The sequence below is a fragment of the Alexandromys fortis genome, unplaced genomic scaffold, assembly GCF_014885135.2.
Source record: "Alexandromys fortis isolate MF-2015 unplaced genomic scaffold, M_Fortis_MF-2015_v1.1 scaffold_79, whole genome shotgun sequence".
Lineage (NCBI taxonomy): Eukaryota > Metazoa > Chordata > Mammalia > Rodentia > Cricetidae > Alexandromys > Alexandromys fortis.
In genome coordinates, this window is record NW_026067964.1 from 3449666 (window position 1) to 3470775 (window position 21110).

At 43.7% G+C, this 21110-nt stretch overlaps 1 protein-coding gene across 1 annotated transcript in view; it reads left to right on the top strand.

Moving 5' to 3' along the window:
- The window catches only part of Hmgcr (3-hydroxy-3-methylglutaryl-CoA reductase), a 20908-nt gene extending 12083 nt beyond the window's left edge, over positions 1-8825 (top strand). The window contains exons 7-15 of the mRNA XM_050153814.1: positions 448-762; positions 860-1107; positions 1208-1383; positions 3351-3862; positions 4714-4990; positions 5391-5531; positions 5617-5775; positions 6594-6748; positions 7111-8825. Of these exons, the coding sequence (XP_050009771.1) occupies positions 448-762; positions 860-1107; positions 1208-1383; positions 3351-3862; positions 4714-4990; positions 5391-5531; positions 5617-5775; positions 6594-6748; positions 7111-7165 (2038 nt within the window). The 3' untranslated portion in view covers positions 7166-8825. The remainder of the gene's footprint in view (positions 1-447; positions 763-859; positions 1108-1207; positions 1384-3350; positions 3863-4713; positions 4991-5390; positions 5532-5616; positions 5776-6593; positions 6749-7110) is intronic.
- The last annotated feature ends 12285 nt before the right edge of the window (positions 8826-21110 follow it).

Genomic DNA, 21110 nt, shown 5'->3' on the forward strand with positions numbered 1-21110 from the left:
AAATATTTTTTTATTTATTATGTATACAATACTCTGTCTGCATGTGCGCCTGCGGGCCAGAAGAGGGCACCAGACCTCATTACAGATGGTTGTGAGCCACCATGTGGTTGCTGGGAATTGAACTCAGGACCTTTGGAAGAGCAGGCAATGCTCTTAACCTCTGAGCCATCTCTCCAGCCCCCCTTTTGGTCTTTCTTATTCTTGCTTTCCTACATAGATTTTTTGAAAGCCATTTAAAAAAGGGGGGGGGGGATTTATTTATTATGTATACCGTGTTCTGCCTGCATGTATGCTTGCGTGCCAGAAGAGGGCACCATATCTTACTACAGATGGTTGTGAGCCACCATGTGGTTGCTGGGAATTGAACTCAGGACCTCTGGAAGAGCAGGCAGTGCTCTTAACCACTGAGCCATCTCTCTAGCCCCTGAAAGCCTGTTCTTTGGAATGATTGAGCAGTGATGGGAACACTGCTTTTATTAGCCACATAAACTGGGGGCTTTCTTATTGTGATAAGGTGCGGCCAAGGAAGATAGTGTCTGGTTCTGGGCTTGTGAGGGATGAGGAAGCAGAGGCTGCACAGCTGAAGATGTGTTTCCTTCAGTCTTTAGGCTTGGTTCTTGTTCACGCTCACAGTCGCTGGATAGCTGACCCTTCACCTCAGAACAGTACAGCAGAACATTCCAAGGTCTCCTTGGGACTGGATGAGGATGTGTCCAAGAGAATTGAGCCAAGTGTTTCTCTCTGGCAGTTTTATCTCTCCAAGTAAGTTGACTGAAACCCACGGTATTCTGTGCTCTAGCAAGTTGTGCTTTGATGTTTGTTTCTGACCCGACACGTTAATGTGTTTGTTTTCATTCAGGATGATCAGCATGGACATTGAACAGGTGATCACCCTGAGTTTAGCTCTCCTGTTGGCTGTCAAGTACATTTTCTTTGAACAAGCGGAGACAGAATCAACGCTCTCATTAAAAAATCCTATCACGTCTCCTGTGGTGACCCCCAAAAAAGCTCAAGATAACTGTTGCAGACGTGAGCCTCTGCTTGTGAGAAAGAACCAGAAGCTTGCGTGTGTGGAGGAGGAGCCAGGAGCGAACCAGGATAGAAAAGGTGATCTCTTGTCCATCCTCCTGTCCGAGCGCGGACCCTGAAACTTGAGTTCATTTGAAAGTGATTACCGGGTTTTGAGCTGTCTTTTTGCCTCTCACAGTTGAGGTTATAAAACCATTAGTGGCGGAAACTGAGAGTGCAAGCAGAGCTACGTTTGTGCTTGGCGCCTCTGTAGCCAGACCTCCTGTGGCCCTGGGGACACAGGAGCCTGAAATTGACCTCCCCAGCGAGCCTCGGCCTACTGAAGAATGCCTGCAGATACTGGAGAGTGCTGAGGTGAGGGGTGTGCACACTTGGTTTTCTCTAAGGAGGGGTGGTTTTGTTCTTCTTACTAGACGGAGCCCATTGTGTTATGTGCCCTATCAATTGTATTAACCCCTACAGCCTTTGGGGGATTTTCTCCATCTTTCAGATGAACAGCCCAAATTCAAGGGGCTTTAGTAATATCCCAGGATATTTACTATTGGGGAAATGGTAAGGTGTGGAACAGGGCCTGAGAGTTTCTGGTTTCAGAATCAAAACTCTTTGTAGTGCATCCCTGTTTCTCATAGAGATGAGGAGCTTTTGTACCCTCATCTGTGTTGGAACATGGCTGGACTGCACAGAGCAAAGCTTTGTTTTGTGCTTTTTGATCTCACCAGGCAGCTAGCTTTTCTTCCTGGAGCTTTGACCATGTTCTGCCTCCACATTTATATACTTCCATTCATACTTCAGCTGTGTCTACTTAGTCTGACTAACTCTTTTTGTATAAAGAATATGTTTTCCGGGTGTGCACAGTGCTACATAGTAAGACCTTGTCTCAAAAATCTTTTCTTCATGTTTGACCAAATATAGTTCCATTGTATCCTCACTTTATTAAGATACAATTGACAGGAAATTAGAAGTATTTAAATTGCACGGCTTCTTTTTGAAAAATTAACACTGTCAAGCTAATATTCATTATCTACTGTCTATTGAGAACTTAATCATCCTGTGTCACAGAGATTTGACACCAGTATTTGGATAAGCATCCCATTCCTTTCTTCCTGGCTATTGGCAACCATCGTTTCTGTTCTTGGATAAGTGTTGTGCCTTCTATGTATGAGAGCATGGAGCATTTCCCCTTCAGAAGTTACTGTGTCACTTGTGTATCAGCCTCTAGGTGCGTTTGTTTTACATGTGCCAGTGCCTAGGCTAGGAATGTAGCTCAGTACAATTCTTGCTTAGCATGTGTGAGGCCCCCCAGCACCTTAGAGAAAACCCAAATTGTGTGTCAGCAGCCAGTCCTCATTGCCATGCTGTGTTAACAGGGTCATACATGTGGGCTTTACTTTACTTTATTTTATTTTTACTTATTTTTTTGTGAACATTTTTTGGGTTTTGTTGTTTAGTTTTTATAAAATCTTACAGTTTTGATGCTGTTTAATTACGTGGGTGGGGAGAGTAAAGATTGGTGACGCTGCATGCCTTTCTCAGTCTCTTTCCACCGTCATTCTGTCTGTCTGTTTTGTTTCTGAGACAAATTTTACTATATATTTCTGGCTGGAACTCACAGAGTTCCTCTGCCTCCTGAGTGCTGGCTAAAGATGTGTAATAACCTCCTGACTTGATCTGAATGTGTGAGACAGGGCTGTCACTGCACATGGAGCTTGCCATTTTAGCTAAACTGGACACAGCAAACCCCCAGCAAAAACTTTGCCTGTTTTCCTCCTGCTCGGTGCTGGGATTGCAGATGGAGCCAGTGTGGGGGCTGGGATCTGAACTCAGGCTGCACAGCAAGCGCTTCACCCGCAGAGCCATTGCCCTGGCTCTCCTTGACAGTCACTGTTCAGATCATCTCCCTCCTTACAAACCCAAGCCTTTTGAGTTTTCCTCTTGCTGTTCTTGTACTTTAACTCTCTTGAGTGTTGGTATCCTCAGCTATTTAAGGGCCACGGCTTGTACACAAAATTTATTACCATATAATAACATATTGCCTATGTTATTGTAAGAAATAATGTATTGATTGGCTTTCATTGATCAGTCCATGAGCATGTAAGTTCACAGTGTGGGCAGACCCACAGCAGCGCGAGGGAGCTGGACTGAGGGCAAGGTTCTGTTCTGGTACTGCTCTCTTCTGAGGGGAGTGGGGCAGTAAGGTAGATCCCTACGGTGTTGTCAGCTGAGCCACTCTGCGCTGTGGGCTTTCAGCTTCTTTGGCTTTGTCTTGTGAGCTGCAGTTCTTGACTCTGCTGTCATCTCCCTCCCATTTCCCATCTCTTCAGAAAGGTGCAAAGTTCCTTAGTGATGCAGAGATCATCCAGCTGGTCAATGCCAAGCACATCCCGGCCTACAAATTGGAAACTCTAATGGAAACTCATGAACGTGGTGTGTCTATTCGACGACAGCTCCTATCCACAAAGCTTCCAGAGCCTTCTTCTCTGCAGTACCTGCCTTACAGAGATTATAATTACTCCCTGGTGATGGGAGCTTGCTGTAAAAATGTAATTGGCTATATGCCCATCCCTGTCGGAGTGGCAGGGCCTCTCTGCCTGGATGGGAAAGAGTACCAGGTTCCAATGGCAACAACAGAAGGCTGTCTTGTGGCCAGCACCAACAGAGGCTGCAGAGCAATAGGTCTTGGTGGAGGTGCCAGCAGCCGGGTCCTTGCAGATGGGATGACCCGAGGCCCAGTGGTGCGTCTTCCTCGTGCTTGTGACTCTGCAGAAGTGAAGGCCTGGCTCGAGACACCTGAAGGGTTCGCAGTGGTAAAGGAGGCCTTCGATAGCACCAGCAGGTGTGTGGGGCTCGCATGGAAATTATATACAATATAATAGAATGATAGCTAAAGGTAGCTGTTGATGTGTGCCTGCTTATGGTAACGTAGCCCTGTCCTGTAATCCATTCCTTTAGGAATGATTATTCTTGCTTAGGGTGAGGATTGATTCAAATGAATTAATTACCCCATAGGAATAAATTGGTTTTTTAAAGCTTGGTAAGATGGCTCAGCAAGAAAAAACATTTAATGTGTGAACCTGGTGGCCCAAGTTCAATTCCTTATTCCCACTTACAGGTAGCAATAGTAAATTAAAAGATAGGAGCTAATATGCTTGATTAGACTGTTATTCTGCCCTAGAGAAGGAGTTTCTAGGCAGAATGGGAGTGTTAGTATAGTTATAGGTTTGCTCTGAACGAAGACCATTAATTAAAACCACACAGAAGCATAGCAGTAGATGCCAGCGCTTGCAGAGTCCAAGCCAATGTGTTTGCTCTTATTTGGACTTAAGAGTTTTAAGAAGCTAGTCCACCTTTTAGTCAGTGACAGAGAACAAGACTCAGCTGATTAGCCTTCATTTCTTTAAAGAAGAATTGTTCCTTACTGAAGTAGATTTAAAATAAAATTTCTGGCAGGCAGTGGTAACACATGCCTTTAATCCCAGCATTCAGGAGGCAGACATTGGTGGTTCTGAGTTCAAAGCCAGCCTAGTCTACCAAGCAAGTTCCAGGATAGTCAAAGAAACTTGTCTTAAAAAACCAAAAAATAAGAAAGAAAGAAAGAAAGAAAGAAAGAAAGAAAGAAAGAAAGAAAGAAAGAAAGAAAAAAAAAATTTCTCGCCTTGGCTTAGAATAAAAACCTTGTGTTTGCAGATTTGCGCGTCTAGAGAAACTTCATGTGACTATGGCAGGACGCAACCTGTATATCCGCTTCCAGTCCAAGACAGGGGATGCCATGGGGATGAACATGATTTCCAAGGGCACGGAGAAAGCACTTTTGAAGCTTCAGGAGTTCTTCCCTGAGATGCAGATCCTGGCAGTTAGTGGTAACTATTGCACTGACAAGAAACCTGCTGCCATAAACTGGATCGAAGGAAGAGGAAAGACAGTTGTGTGTGAAGCTGTCATTCCTGCCAAGGTGGTGAGAGAAGTAAGTGATGGATGAATGTTGTCCTACTCTGATGTAGTAGTGTCATTAATTGTGTTGAGACCAGCCAATCCCAGCTCCAGGGAGACAGAGGCAGAGGATCCATGCAAGTCTGAGGCCAGTGTGGGCTACATAGGAAGTTCTGGGCCAGCATGACTGAAAGACAATTTTAAAAATAATAAATATTAAAAGAGTACTAACACCTTTAGTAAGATTACATTTGTAGGGTTTTTCTTTCTGTTAAAATGTTTTTTATTTTTCATGCCCATTTGCATGTGGCATTCCTGAGACAGCTAAATAGGGCCACGTCTACACCCTTGCTTCCTAGAAGTACCGAGAAATAGACTTGTGTCTTGCTTGATTCTCCTGGAGGAGTATGTAAAATGTGCACACTGTGGTCTAGGTATTAAAGACGACGACGGAAGCTATGATTGACGTCAATATTAACAAGAATCTCGTGGGGTCTGCCATGGCCGGGAGCATAGGAGGCTACAACGCCCATGCAGCCAACATCGTCACTGCCATCTACATTGCGTGTGGCCAGGTGAGCTCGCCAGTTCCCACCTTGCCTTCTGCTCTGTGGTTCTCGGTGAAAGAACTGTACTGCATTTTCCCTTTTCCCCTTCCAGGACGCAGCGCAGAATGTGGGCAGTTCAAACTGTATTACTTTAATGGAAGCAAGTGGTCCCACGAATGAAGACTTGTATATCAGCTGCACCATGCCGTCTATAGAGATAGGAACCGTGGGTGGTGGGACCAACCTCCTACCTCAGCAAGCCTGCCTGCAGGTATGGGTCTGGCATAGTGGCCTCAGGCTAGCTCGACTCCCAGTTGTTCTGGTTTGTTCTACTGCTTACTGACTAAAACAAACTTGGGAAAGTGGATTCCTTTCCACTTAAACATCTAGGTAGAGGGAGTTAAGGCAGGAACCTGGAGACAGTTGAGACCGTGGCAGAGTGCTGCTGGCTGGCTTGTTCCTAGCCTCTCATTCAGCTACAGTTGTTGTTTTTTTTTTTTTGTTTTTTTTTTTTTGTTTTTTTTTTTTTTTTTTTTTTTTTTTTTGTTTTTTTTTTTTAATGTGGAGTGGGTTCTTCATCAATTAGCAGTCAAGAAAATACCCTGTGGGCATGTACACAGGCCACTGCTGGAGGCTGCTTGTCACTTGAGGTTCCCTCTTCCTAGATGCATCAAGTTGATACCCAAGTTTGACCCTCACACCAGGGATAATACGTGTCTATCTGACACCACATCACTCTATTCTGTATTCTTGCTGATCTTTTCCACCCTTGCTTTCTACCAGTCTAGCCTAGTATGTCCAAATATGTATAAGGGTTCTAAATATATGTGTGTGTGTATGTCTATATGTACATACATGTGTATATATGTACATAGCACAAATATATATACATACACACATACACATATGCACATACATACATAAACGTGGTTTGGGTGCATGTGTCTCATCATGAGATTAATTAAGCGAGTAAGTGCATAGTGCCAGTCTGTGTCAATACCAGCTGTCTGGCCTGACCTGGCTACCACTTCTGATGGAATCTAGTTGGTCTGATGCCTTGTAGTAATCTTTATTGGTCTCTGATTACAGATGCTAGGTGTTCAAGGAGCATGCAAAGACAATCCTGGAGAAAATGCACGGCAGCTTGCCCGAATTGTGTGTGGTACTGTGATGGCTGGGGAGTTGTCCTTGATGGCAGCATTGGCAGCAGGACATCTTGTCAGAAGTCACATGGTTCACAACAGGTAAGACCTCTAGACATAAGAAATTTTCCCAATTAAAGTTCCCAGACAGTCTGGTCTGGGAAATACCACTAAAATGTTGGGGCAACTTGAGTCCAAGCCCTGGAACCTAAATTTGTCAAACAATGCAACCAGGTATAATGGCATGAGCTTAGAGTGCAAACTGTGGGCAGGGGGAGAGGCAGGGCCTGTGGGCTCACTGCACATGGGCGAGTTCCAGGCCTTGTCTCAAAGGATGGGTGGCGCCAGAGGGGTGACATCTAGTGTTGTCTTCTCCCCGCCCCCATCCCCCACACGCACCACCAACCCTCAAGTTTTCGTTACTGACGTTTTCTGTTGTACTACTTTGTCTTTTTCGGACTTAGATCGAAGATAAATTTACAAGATCTGCAAGGAACATGCACCAAGAAGGCAGCTTGAGCAGCCTGACAGTATGGAACTAAAACGCGGGCATTGGGTTCTCAAGGACTAACGTAAAATCTGTGAATTAAAAATCTCAGTGCAGTGTCTTGTGGAAGATAAATGGACATGATCAGTGAGATGCCTGCTTGGTTTTGGGCTCTTTCAGAGACATCTGAGGTCCTTTGCACAGACTCCTCAGATCTGGAAACAGTGTGTCTTGCCATGCTGTCTTCTGGAAAGATCTCCTGTGGATGTCGTGCTCTGAGCAGCACAGGTGTGATCTGCAGCTCGTTTCTGAAAGCCCCACAAGCTGGAAAAGGTTTTGATGAAGTGCTGGAGTTGATGGTGATCAGTGTGAGACTGGCCTCTCCAAGTGGGCTAAACCTGGAGTTTTAAATTATACTGTAGCTGACAGAACTTCTGATTTTATATTTATTTAGTCTGAGTTATAGAACTTTGTAATCTAAGTTTATTTTTTGTAAACTAATAATTCATTTGGTGCTGGTCTATTGATTTTGGGGGTAAACAACATATTCTTCAGAAGGGGACCTACTTCTTCATGGGAAGAATTCCTTTTATTCTCAAACTACAGAACAATGTGCTCAGCAGTGCTGATTGTTCTCGATGAAGAAAGCAGTCACTGCGTTTATTTCTGCAGGTCTCTGTTCAGAGAGGCCTCTTGTCTAGATTTTTGCCAACTGGGCTACTGCATGTCTTAGCGTCGGGCTTTAGGAAAGTGCCATGCTTTGCACTAAAGATAGCAGAGCTCTCGGTGTTACTTAGACAAGGGTACAAGCAAGTTGGACCTCTCAGAGTATGGGAACATGGTTTTAAAAGAAAACGACCATTTCTCTAAGACAACTTTCTTTAGAGACATTTTAACTTATTTAGCTGAATTCTAGATTTTTTTGGTAAACTATCAAATCTGTATATGTTGTAATAAAGTGTCTTACGCTAGGAGTTTATTGAAAGTGTTTTAAGAAATAAAAGAACTCAACTTTACACTGATAATACTCTAGCTTGGGCCAGAGAAGACAGTGCTCTGTGGCATTGTCCAGGAAACTCTGGCTTGCTTGCCACGCCTAATGAAGGGAAAGTCAGCTTGCAGAGCCAATGACGGAGCCACATGAATGGCCCTGGAGCTGTGTGCCTTGTTCCTGTGGCCAGGAGCTTGGTGACTGAGTAATTTACGGGCTCCTTTGATGGACCCAGAAAAGCTCTTAACTTCCTCAGGGGGTCAGCAGAGTTGTTGAATCTCAATTTTTTTTTTAATGTACCAGTTTTGTATAAAGAATAATAAAGAGCTCCTTATTTTGTATTCTATCTAATGCTTCAAGTTCAGTCTTGGGAAATGACATCTTGTGGACTCTGAAAGACATTCCAAGCGTGCAGCGGCATCACGGGAGCCTCTTAGTGATTGTATGTCAGTATTACTGTGGAAGATGGACTTTGCTGTTGTATGTGAAGTTTCACATTGCTCCTCTTGTGACTTTTTAGCCAGTAACGTTTTATTTTCCTGAGCTTGTCATGGAAGTGGCGGTGAACAGTATGGAGTGTTCATGCTGGTGACTGTAACCAGTGTCATCTTGCTAAATCCGTGTTTTGTACAATTACTAAATTGTATACATTTTGTTATAGGATACTTTTTCCAGTTGAGTAAATTATGAAAGGAAGTTAACGTTGACAAGTGTAAGCAGTCAATTTTTTAAAATTGAGGACTAACCTTAATCCCACGGCCCAGAAATGAGCCGTCTGACACAATGGTAGCCTGTCCTCTGCTGGGCCAGCCAGTCATCTCTCTCCATTACACTTTAACTTGGCAGCATCAATGCTGGCTAGTGTATGTGTTCCAGTGATCTTCCTTACACTTAGAGGGTTGATGGTTTTCAGATCCACAGTTATCTTTGGTATCAGCTGGGGAGAGTTGAGAGGAAGGGGCAATAGAGATCAAATAGTCCAAACACAACAGCCCTTTCAAATGTGGGTTTCAGCTAACCAGGGAGAGGGGTTGTCGTCTTCAGCACTGACTTCCACTCATTTGCAGTTACTGACTCCACTTCTCTGACTGATAGAGGTGCAGAGGCATGTGTGAGCCATTAAGAAAGCCCAGATTCTGAAATGGCCAGTGATCTCCGAGAGACTGGGTAACGACTGCTGGAAGCTCTGACGAGATGGTACAAGACTGGCAGCCTTGTCTTCACCGTGGTGTTAGGAAGCTGGATACAAGAAATAAATGTTGGGGGGCTGGAGAGATGGCTCAGCGGTTAAGAGCACTGGCTGCTCTTCCAGAGGTCCTGAGTTCAATTCCCAGCAACCACATGGTGGTTCACAGCCATCTATAATAAGATCTGGTGTCCTCTTCTGGCCTGCAGGCACACGTGGAAGGAATGTTGTATACATAATAAATCTTTAAAAAAAGAAAAGAAATGTTAGGCACACCTGGAATACGTGATGTTGAGGCTGCAATGCCCTGCTGTGGGTCTTTAACCCCCTGATTGGGGTAGAGCCAGGGCTTGTCGGCTCTGACAGCCTTGCAGCAGTAGCTATGTTCAGTATGAAGCTTCTGGTATTTTGGAGAGTCAATAAAATTAGAGAGTTGTGTTTATTTTGAAGCACAAAGTTAGAAAATGCTCCTGGAGAGACTAAATGCAGGCAAACACAACCAACCCTGGAGTGGTTAGCAGATGGTTAGTAGACATTTAGATTAAGTGCGCTCTCCCCTTGGGCTTCTGAACAACACTGACTATTCACATGTCGTCTTTGTTAAGGTCTCTAGTGCTGTGATAACACTAAGAGAAAAGTGTTTATTCTGGCTTGTAGCTCTCATATTAGTCTGTCAAAGGAAATCGAGGCAGGAGCTTGGAGTTAAGGAACTGAAGTAGAGGGCCATGGAGGAATGCTGCTTACTGTCTTTCTCAGCCTGTTTTTCTCACCGCCCACCCACAGTGGTTTGGCCCTCCTGCATCCATCTCTAAGAAAATGGACTACATGAAGTTGGGCTTGGTGGTGCATGCCCTCAGCCTCAGTATTTGGCGGGAACAAGTGGGTTTATAATTTCAAGGCCAGCTTGGTCTACTTAGCATGTTCGGGGATAGCTACATAGAGACCCTGTCTCAGAAAAGAAAGTAAAGGGAAAAAAAAAAAAAAAAAAAGAAAACCCACCACAGGCCCATCTGGTGGGAGCATTTTCTCAACTGAAGTTACCTCTTCCAAAATGAGTCCAGCTCGCGTCAACTTGATATAAAAGCCAGCACACGTGGACCAACTGTTCCAGAAAACATTGACTTCCGGCCACTTTCTCTTGTTCCCTGCATGCCCTCAAAAGACCACATTCTGAGTGCAGGACAAAAGCAGTTGGGTGCACATGCCCACTATTGAAGTACAAGCCACTCTGCTGTCCATCCTTGCTCCTGTGTCTGGCAGCACCCGAGGTAGACTTCCCCCTGTAACTTCCTAGGGTTGAGCCTGGAACAGGAAGCCCATAAAATAAGCAGATGGCCAAGATGATAAAATGGGGGAAACTGCCATCTGCTAAGCAAGCAGGAGTGTCTTATGTTCCGTGGAGGAAACCTGGTGAATAGCAGGAATGGTCCAGAAAGGAAGCTACCTTAGTCTGCTGGTTATGGAACTTCTCTGGGGTCACTCTTAACAAAGGGGTTGGGAGACAACTGAGGGAACAGTCCGGCTCAGTCGGCGTGAAAGCAAACAGTATTAATCCCATGTGTTGTTTGATGGAAGGGAAGTATCTCATTTCCCAGCATTCCTCCCCAAGGCAAGGCTCACAGAGATCTAGTTCACTTTGGACTCAGATCATAAATATAAATAAAATCTCATAAAAAGCCTCCGGGAGAACTGCCGCTGTTTGGTGCATTGGCTGGCCTCAGTTTTCTCCCCATGTTTAACATAATCTGAGGATGTGCATTTTCTCAAGATGAGGTTGGGGTTGTGGTTGAGCAGGGAGGGCACTACTTGCAAGCGTGGGAACCTGAATTCAGACCCCCAGCACCCATGGAGAAAGCTGACCTTGTGCCTGTAACCCCCCAGCATTAGGGAGGAGATAGTTCATGAGAGTTTGCCAGCCTGCTAGCAGAGCAGAACAAGCAAGCTGGGTTAGACTTTATCTCAAGGCAATAAGATGGAGAGCTACAGAGGAAGACACCTGGGGCCCTGCTCAGACCAATCCGTGCACACACACACTGGAGTGCAACACAGCACAAAGTCTGTATACCTCTATGCCAATCAGTCTGCCCACCTGCCCAGGTTAATATATTGTATTAGAGAAAATACAATACAAAATGTGTTTCTCTTTGACTGTTTCAGTAATCCTTAGTGTTCATACTTACTCCTACACTCTGCAGATAAAGACCCCCACATTTTCTATTTCTCCTCTCATAGTTCCCGTGACTTCCCACCTATCCCCCTCTCTAGAATTTCTACCTCTTCACACCCCCATCCGGGTCCCTTCTTACTGTCCTGGGATCCGCTGTTTCTCCTAGCTGTGCCCTCGTATCTAAAGATTCAGAACGAATAGCCTCGGATAAGAGCGTGTTTGTCTCCCTGGGTCTGGGTTCCCCCACTCACTATAAATAAATTTCCAGTTCCACCGACTTACCCACATGTCTCATTTTTCTTCACAGCCTACGTGCATCACATTTTCATTATCCCCTTGTCCGTTGAAGAACATTTTGGTTGTTCATTTCCTAGCTTTTAAGTAGAGTGGAAATGAACATGACCACGTTGTCTGTGGTCAGGGTGTAGAGTCCCTTATGCCAGGGAGTGGGATGGCTGGGTCACATGGCTGTGTGTTTGTCACACATAGTCTTTATTATGTTGGGGTATGTTGCCTCCAGTCTTTCATGAAGGTATGTTGGAGTTGTCAATGGCCTTTTCTGTATCTACTTAGATGGTCATGGGATTTTTGTGTTTAAACCTACTTTTATGGCTTATTAAATTTATTGATTTGCACATGTTGTGCCATCCCTTCATCTCTGGATAAAGCCAATTTGATCTTGATGGATGATCTTTTTGATATATGCCTATATTCATATGCATTTTATTGAATATTTTGCACCTATGTTCAAAGGGGACTATTATGTTTATCTTTACCTGGTTCTGGGGTAATACTGGCTTCTTAGATTGAAAAGTTTACAAGTGCTCCTGTTTCTGTTCTTTTGAATAATTTAAGAAGCATTGGTTACACATCTTTTTAAAGAGCTTGTGCCTGGGATTTCTTTAATTTTTCTTTTTTTTTTGGTAATAAGGAGGCTTTTATTGTTATTTCAATTGCCTTATTTGTCATAGGTCTGTTTAAATAGTTGATCTCTTGGTTAACTTTGGTGCTTTGTATCAATCTAGAAAGTGAGCCACTACTTTTAGATTTTCTACCTTAATGCAGTATAGGTTTCTGAATTTATCTGGTGTCTGCTCTTATGTTTCCTGGTTTGTCTCTGATTCAGCTAACCTGGGGAATCTCCTTTTTTGGGGTGAGATGGGACCAAGGGCCTGCGGATCTTTTTATCTCTTCAAAGAACCAGTTCTTAGTTTCATTCTTTCTATTATTTTCTATTCCATTATTTTTTACTGTGATTATTTCTTGCCATCTACTGGGTTTCAGGTTGGTTTGTTCTTGTTTTCCATTCTTGGGTTTCATCATTTCATCATTAAGTCATGTTTTTGAGCTCTTTCTTATTTTATATTCACACATTATTTTTAATATTACAAACTTTTTTGTTCATTTTTTTCATACAATACACCCTGATCATACTTCTTCCAATTCCTCCCAGATCCACCCTCCCAGCCTTTCACTCCCCCACTCCCAAATACACCAAGTTCAATTTGTGTTTCCCGTATACTCATTGGAGCATGGTCAAACCCCCAGCAGCCAGACTCTTAAAGATAACTGAGTCCTTCCCCCATGTCCCTCCAGAAGTCATCAACCGTGAAGAGCTGTACTTCAGCAACTTTGTCACAGTTTTAAAGTATTCTCTTCAGTAGCTTCATGTCCGGACTTTTTTTTTTTTTTTTTTGCCGGGGGTGAGGGGTTGTCACAGAATCCTTCAACATCTCTCATTCTCAATTATGAGTCTACAGTCATTGATACCACTGCAAAAGAAGCTTCCTTGCTCATATAAGCCGGCGACAACATGGACCATGAATCTCAGCATGGTTTCCCATGGAAACCGATCATAGACATCAACATGGCCTCCAGTCACTGCAGGGATCATACACATCACCATGGCCACAGGTGTCCGTACAAACCGCAGACATCTCAAGAGTCCAGGAATAAAATATAGAAATAAAGGGTCCGATCCAGGAATATAGAAATATAACGTTGTAAGCCCAAACACATTTTGGGGGAAAAAATAAAGCTGGCAGCCACTATTAACCTTTAACAAACACTGTCTGCCTTAGGAGCTGACATCCTGGCAGCCATTGTGGACAGAGGTAAACTTTTAGCAGTTGTCTCCTGCTCCCAGCTTCCCAGCCAGGCAGGTACTGGGGACAAAGGTTAACGTCTAACTATTGCCTCTAGGGGACCCTCTGCTTGCATTTCCTTAATTTTTAACTGCCCCCCACCATGTGACTCTACTCCGCCTTGCATTCTTTCGGGGACACTGACAAGTGTCTGTGTCAGCTATGGCTTTCGCAAACATCCTAAGTTAACACCCTATAACCAAAAGCTGTAAAACTTACACTGTAATGTGACTTTAAGCCTGACCTCAAGGTTGTAAAAGCTCCTTGACTCACACCTGGTACTTGATTTTGGAAGCCCAAAACCTACCCCATTGCCACAGCTGAGAAGCCCGATCTCTGGCTGTGGTCACAGCTATAGTTGATAAGTTTTGTGTGCCCCATGGTGATTTTTTTTCTTTTTCTGGAATAATGTTTGTTTCTGGTTTAATAGGCTTTCATGGTCTGTTCCCCATCATTGTGTGACGACTGGACACAACAGTCAACGTGACCTCCATTGGCAACGTGGACCCCAGGTATTGGTGGCAGCAGCACAGACCAGGGATAGCAACATGGCGGCAGCAGGGACATGGAGGTCCTGGGTGGCTAGCTTTAGGAGCAAGGTAGAGGAGATGGGGGAGGGAAAGACCTGCTAACGCCCTTCACAATGCATATATACATATATGCACACACACACACACAGCAGCCAGGCATTTACACTGGCCTGCTCTTGGGGACCTAGCAGGACACAGCAGCAGCAGCAGCAGCAGCCAAGCATACTGCAGCTACTACAACCACTAAGTAGAACACTGTCCCATGCTTATGTGCTATATCCCTTTATAAAAGGCAAGCCCGACTAAAGCATGATTAATAAAAACTCAAGAGAGAGAAACTGGGGTTCAGCCTGAAGATCTGAAAAGCAAAGCAGGCAACCACTGGCTCTTTCTTACCTCGACCTCAGTCTGAAATGGCAACCCTTACTCCTGGAATCTCAGAATGAGACTGTGTGTTGAGAGCTTTTTCCTTCCATTTAATAATCCTCTCTAGGGCCGGGATTAAAGGTGTGCATCACCATGGTTAATGACTTGCACCGTTTGGTTTCTATGGCAATTAGTTTGGTTAACTGGGATTAAAGGGGTGTGTCATTGTGGCTACTGCGATTAAAAGTGTGTGTTACCATAACCTGGTCTGTAAGGCTGACTGTTTTACTCTCAGATCTTTAGGCAGTCTTTATTTATTAAAATATAATTGAAATGCCACCACAATCGATAACGGGTTCAGTAAAAAAAAAAAAAATGCTGTCCTATGGGTGAAAACAGAACAAGTTTGTACCAAACTAAGACTCTCCTGAAAAGACATGGAAAAGCCGCAAGGGAAAGATCCCAGTATGAAATGGGGAACAGGGGAAAGGGGGCTGTGAGCTGGGGTGGGGCTCTCAGCAGGGACTGAAGGAGCCCAGAGACCAGCATTTCCCTTGCCAAATCATGGGAGGGAGCTTCTTCTCAAATGCCCAACCCTGGGAAAGGGGAAAAGGGCCCTCCATTATAGAATATATATCTTATTTATCAAATGCCTTATTTGTGAAATATATGTTCCCATTTATCTAAATTCTCTAGAAGCTTGATATTGAACACTTAGATGCAAATCTCCTGCTCCCTCTATATCTGTTGGCAACTCCTGACCCCTCCCGTCTCCTTCCTGTCATCCCTAGTACCAGAGGAGGCTCAGGCAGGGTGGGGGAGGGGGGCTTCTTAGTCAGGTTGGGCAAGGCCTTCTTTGTTGGGTCGGCTTGGGTGGGCTTGGGGCGTCCTTGCTGTGCCTGCTCCATTCTGCTCAGCGGTGTGCCACAGGCTCTCCTTTCTGTTATCCCAAATTTCAGTGCCTGTCCGATTAAAGGCTTGGGCACCCGTACGCTAAATAGGGGTGCACTCTTTCAGCCCTTTCCTGCCCCGAGAAGGCATATTATTGGATGCTTCCAGCAAAGCCAGCCTTAGGTTATTAAACATATTAAATGTCATATGCTGTAAGTCTTTGGAGTGTTTAAAGACCATCTATCAACCTAAATATATCTGTGTATGACCTTTAAAAGTTTGACTATTATAGATGACTATTAATCTGTATTTCTTAATTATCCATATGTGTTTAAATGAGCTGCATAAACACAATACCTTGAACTGTCAGGGGCCATGGGAGATACAGCAGGTGATAACTAGTGTTCAACAGGCCGACCTAGGTCAAGTGATTTTCTGATAGGGAGCCCCACCTGGAAAGTAACTGTGGAAACCAGTTGCTCAGTCACTGCATTTCTTCCCTAAGAAATAACTGGGCGTTTCCCCCACTGCTTGTGTGTTTATCTCATGAAAATACTCCATCTACTGGGAACATAGATCTGTGGGAGGTCAAGAAGATGGCTTTCCATTTCTCTATATAGTTTTGCTACATGGAATGTATACTGGGACATGCTTCATAACTGCATCTATTTGTACCACGAGGACTGTAGACAAAGCCTTTGTTCCTTTTTACTCAGACCAATATAAAAAAATAATTTCTCCTCAGTCTAACACACACTGCACACAATTAGCTTCCTTTTCTCTCCCAAGACTACGAATATTTTTAACACTCTGTAAATCATTTGGAGTGGCTTTTTTTTTTTTGGTCTGAATCTGAGCTTCATGGCAGAGGTAATGGGGGAGTCATATTTGCTGCCCCAACCCTGGGGAGTTTCAGGGTCCGCACTGCCACCAAGTACCATGCCACCTGCTGCCCATAAACTCCATTTAAGTGTTGGTAGGACCTCTCAAAAGAGCGATCTGTGCCACCAGCTCAAACCAGGAAGCCAGGTCTTAAAGGAGTGGTACCTCCGCTTGTCCCCAGCAAACAGAGCCCACCAGGGAAAATGCAGCTACCCAGAAGCTGTGCTTGGTCTTTTGTGTTTAGAATTCTTTCCTTTTTTCTTTCCTCTTTTTTTTTTTTTTTTGGTTTTTCGAGACAGGGTTTCTCTGTAGCTTTGGAGCTGTCCTGGAGCTCTCTCTCTCTCTCTCTCTCTCTCTCTCTCTATATATATATATATATATATATATATATATATATATACCAGGCTGGCCTTGAACTCACAGAGATCCTCCTGTCTCTGCTTCCCAAATGCTGGGATTAAAGGTGTGTTTCTTGGCAGCCACACAGAGGCCGACATCCTCAGGTCACCGCTCGTCATGGTACACACAGTTCAAACTGCCGTCATCCACCCTGGGACATGGCAACAGGACTCTTGTAGACCAGGCTGGCCTCAAACCCAGAGATCTGCCTGCCTTTGCCTCCAGAGTGCTGGGAACTTTTTAAGTTCTCTCAGGTTTTATGTGGAAATTCTTGCCAAACATTTGGGTATCATTTGTAGACAGACATTACTATCCCACTGCCTGTTCCCAAACACCTGGTGACTGCTCAAATAATTGACTCAGAGGCTTAATATTACTATGAATGTTCAGTCAATAGCTCAGGCTTATTACTAACTAGCTCTTACATTTTGAGTTAACTCATACTCCTTATTTATGCTTTGCCATGTGGTGGTACCTTTATTAGCATGGCACATTAATCTCCTGCTTCATTTGCACCTGGATGGTGACTCCTGACTCTGTCCTCCTTGCCATCACCCTTAGTTTGGTCATTCCACCTATACTTTCATGCTTGCTCACACCATCTCTCATCCATGGCCAACATGAGGAAGACTTTGGACTTAGAGAAAACTGATTTTGTTATAGAGGATTTGGGGAGTTACATATATCATGATAGCTTTTTAATTTTGTTGAGAATCCACTGCTTTATGTGATTTAATTTTGTAAGGATTTCTGGATATGTTAACTTGATTGTGGTAATTGTCATTTCATAATTGCCATTGCTCTAGAGGTGGTGGGATCTGGGACAATGGAGCCAATAAATGAGGTATACTAAAGTCTCATACAATAGCCAGCTTTATTCAGAGCAGCAGACAGTTTATACTCTGAGGGTTAAGAGAGGTCACCTGAGTAAAGTTCTCTTGAGTTCAGGCTGTATACAATTACAAGGACAAGCCACACATGGCAAAAACATGGTTTTCTATAAAGCAACAATTCTCAACCTGTGGGTCAAGACCCTTTGTGGGTCAAACGACCACTTTCACAGTGGTTGCTTAAGACCATTGGAAAACACAGATATTTATACCACGATTCGTAACAGCAGCAAAACTAGTTATGAAGTAGCAATGAAAGTAATTTTATGGTTGGGGCACAACATGAAGAACCGTGTTAAAGGACTGCAACATTAGGAAGGCTGAGGACCACTCTAAAGAGGCAATATAAAGGATGGCTTAAGCATTTAATTGAATAACAACGCAAGCAATAATGAGTAATCCGAAGTAAACTCACTCCTATCTGCTACACCTGGGAGGAGCATGAAATCACATTCCAAAAACAATTCTGTGTTTTGAAGAAACTGAGGTTGTGTTTTCTTGGAATTTTCTCATACTACATATATAATCTATTGACAAATCCTGGCAATTCCACTTGCAAAATGCAGTGTTAGCCACATCTGTGAAAGCTGCGGCGTATTTTCGCCATGCAATCAGAGCGCCCCCTGGAGGTCGGATCACACTCTACCTCACTATTCTCCCCTGAGCTCCCAGCTAAAGGGAAATGTCAATCTCAGTGGCCTTGGCTCCTGCTGTCCTGAGCTCCTTAATCTCTGCTTCCTCTCACTCTGGCTACTGGCCTCCTTGCTTGTTCTTGAATATTCCACACACATTCTTATACAAAGGCCTTTGCTTTTGCCTTTTCCTAGGATGTTCTCTCATGCTATGGTTTGGAAATAATGTAAATTTTTTCTCAAATATTCACGACCTAAAATGCAACCCCCAATGTGAGCTACTAGGAATGGGAACTTAATTTACTGTGTTTACAGCTGGGGCCTTTGGAGGGTATCTAAAATAAGGTCATCAAGATGAAGTTCCCACTGAATCTTGGCAGCTTCCTGACGACAAGTGTGACCAAACACACACACACACACACACACACACACACACACCCCACACACATATACAAAAGCACACACAAATCATGCTTGTTGCTGCTATCATTATTATACATGATTCAACACAATGCCCAGCAAAATCCCAGCAAAATTCTTCAAAAACCTTGAAAGAACGGTACTCAACTTCATTTGGAAAAGCAAAAACCCAGGATAGCCAAAACAATCCTGTACAATAAAAGAACTTCTGGAGGCATCACAATTCCTGACTTCAAACTCTAATACAGAGCTACAGTACTGAAAACAGCCTGGTATTGGCATAAGAACAGACAGGAAGACCAATAGAATGGAATAGAAGACCCAGATAATCCACACATCTTCGAACACCTGATCTTTGATAAAGAAGAAAAAATATCAAATGGAAAAAAGAAAGCATATTTAACAAGTGGTGCTGGCATAACCGGATATCAACATGTAGAAGAATGAAAATAGACCCATATCTATCACCATGCACAAAACTCAAGTCCAAAATGGATCAAAGAACTCAACATAAAGCCAGCCACACTGAACCTTATAAAAGAGAAAGGGGAGTACACTTGAACGCATTGACACAGGGAACTACTTCCTAAATATAACCCCAACAGCACAGACACTGAGAGAAAAAATTAATAAATGGGACCTCCTGAAACTGAGAAGCTTCTGTAAAGCAAAGGACATGGTCAACAAGACAAAACGACAGCCTACAGAATGGGAAAAGATCTTCACTAACCCCACATCAGACAGAGATCTGGTATCCAAAATATACAAAGAACTCAAGAAATTGGACACCAAAAGATCACATAATCCAATTAAAAAAATAGTACAGACCTAAACAGAGAACTCTCAACAGAGGAATCTAAAATGGCTGAAAGACACTTAAGGAAATGCTCAACATCCTTAGTCATCAGAGAAATGCAAATCAAAACAAGCCTGAGATTCCATCTTACACCTGGAAGAATGGCCAAGATCAAAAACACTGAAGACTACTTTTGCTGGAGAGGTTGTGGGGTAAAGGGAACACTTCTGCATTGCTGGTGGGAATGCAAGCTGGTACAACCCCTTTGGATGTCAGTGTGGCAATTTCTCAGAAAATCAGGAAACCACCTTCCTCAAGACCCAATAATACCAAAGGATGCTCAATCGTGCCACAAGGACACGTGCTCAACTATATTCATAGCAGCTTTGTTTGTCATAGCTGTTGTGATCCAGCTGCCCTCACTCCCCCTGACTGACAGTGGAACTTCCTTGTGGTCTGTAATTGACAAGGATGTTTATGTTCTTTCTGGCCGGTGGGTCTCCACAGAAGGAGTAGAGGTATAAAAGGTTGCTGGGCAAAATAAAGCTTCCACCTGAAAAGAAGCCTCCCTGTCTCAATCCTGGCACCCCCCCCCCCCACCAGTCTCGGCTATCTAGGCTGCGCTGGCTGCAGCAATAGCCAGAACCTGGAAACAACCTAAACGCCCCTCGACTGAAGAATGGATAAGGAAAAGGTGGTACATTTACACGATGGAGTACTACACAGCAGGAAAAAATGACAGCTTGAATTTTGCAGGCAAATGGATGGAGCTAGAACACATTATTTTGAGTGAGGTAACCCAGATACAGAAAGACAGTTATCACATGTACTCACTCATAAGTGGCTTTTAAATATAAAACAAAGAAAGCCAGCCTACAAACCACAATCCCAGAGAACTTAGACAACAATGCGGATACTAAGAGAGACTTACATAGATCTAATCTACATGGGAAGTAGAAAGTATAAAAAGACAAGATCTCCTGAGTAAATTGGGAGCATGGGGACCATGGGGGAGGATTGAAGGAGGGAACAGAGAGGAAGGGAGGGGAGCAAAGAAAAATGTAGAGCTCAATAAATATCAATAAAAATGCGGAGAAATGAAAAGGAAAGAAAAATTCCTATTCTTTGCTTATGCAATCAAATTCTTCTTTGTCCTCAAGTCCTCATTGTTGTGCCTGTGCCACAAGACCCCAAACAAGACCACCAGAGAGCCAGTATCTGATGCAAACATAAAAGGATTTATTGATTACAAACTGCTCAGAGCACTGTTCAACACTCTAGTGCAGCAAGTGTAGAAGAGCAGCGTTTGAGCATTTGCAGGGTAGAATTTATAGGAGGAAAAACTACAAAGGAAAACCATAACCTTGTCAGAGGGGCTCAGGGTAGCTGACATTTAACCTGATTGGTTATGGAGAGGGGAAGAGTAAAGTAGTTAAAATACATCAGGCGAGGTTAAGGCATGCGGTTAGTAGCTGTCATCAGTTGTGGTTAATGGCTGACATCAATCATACGTACCCGGGGTGGAGTTCCACTCGTTTCAGGACCTTGGGAACATGGGGAGGGCATAGGAATGGTGGTCTTAGTTTACTTCAAATTTTACCTTCACATTGATATCATATCTTCTACCTGACCCATCCCTTGTTTTATAATTCACTGGTTGAATTTTAGAATTCCATCTTTATT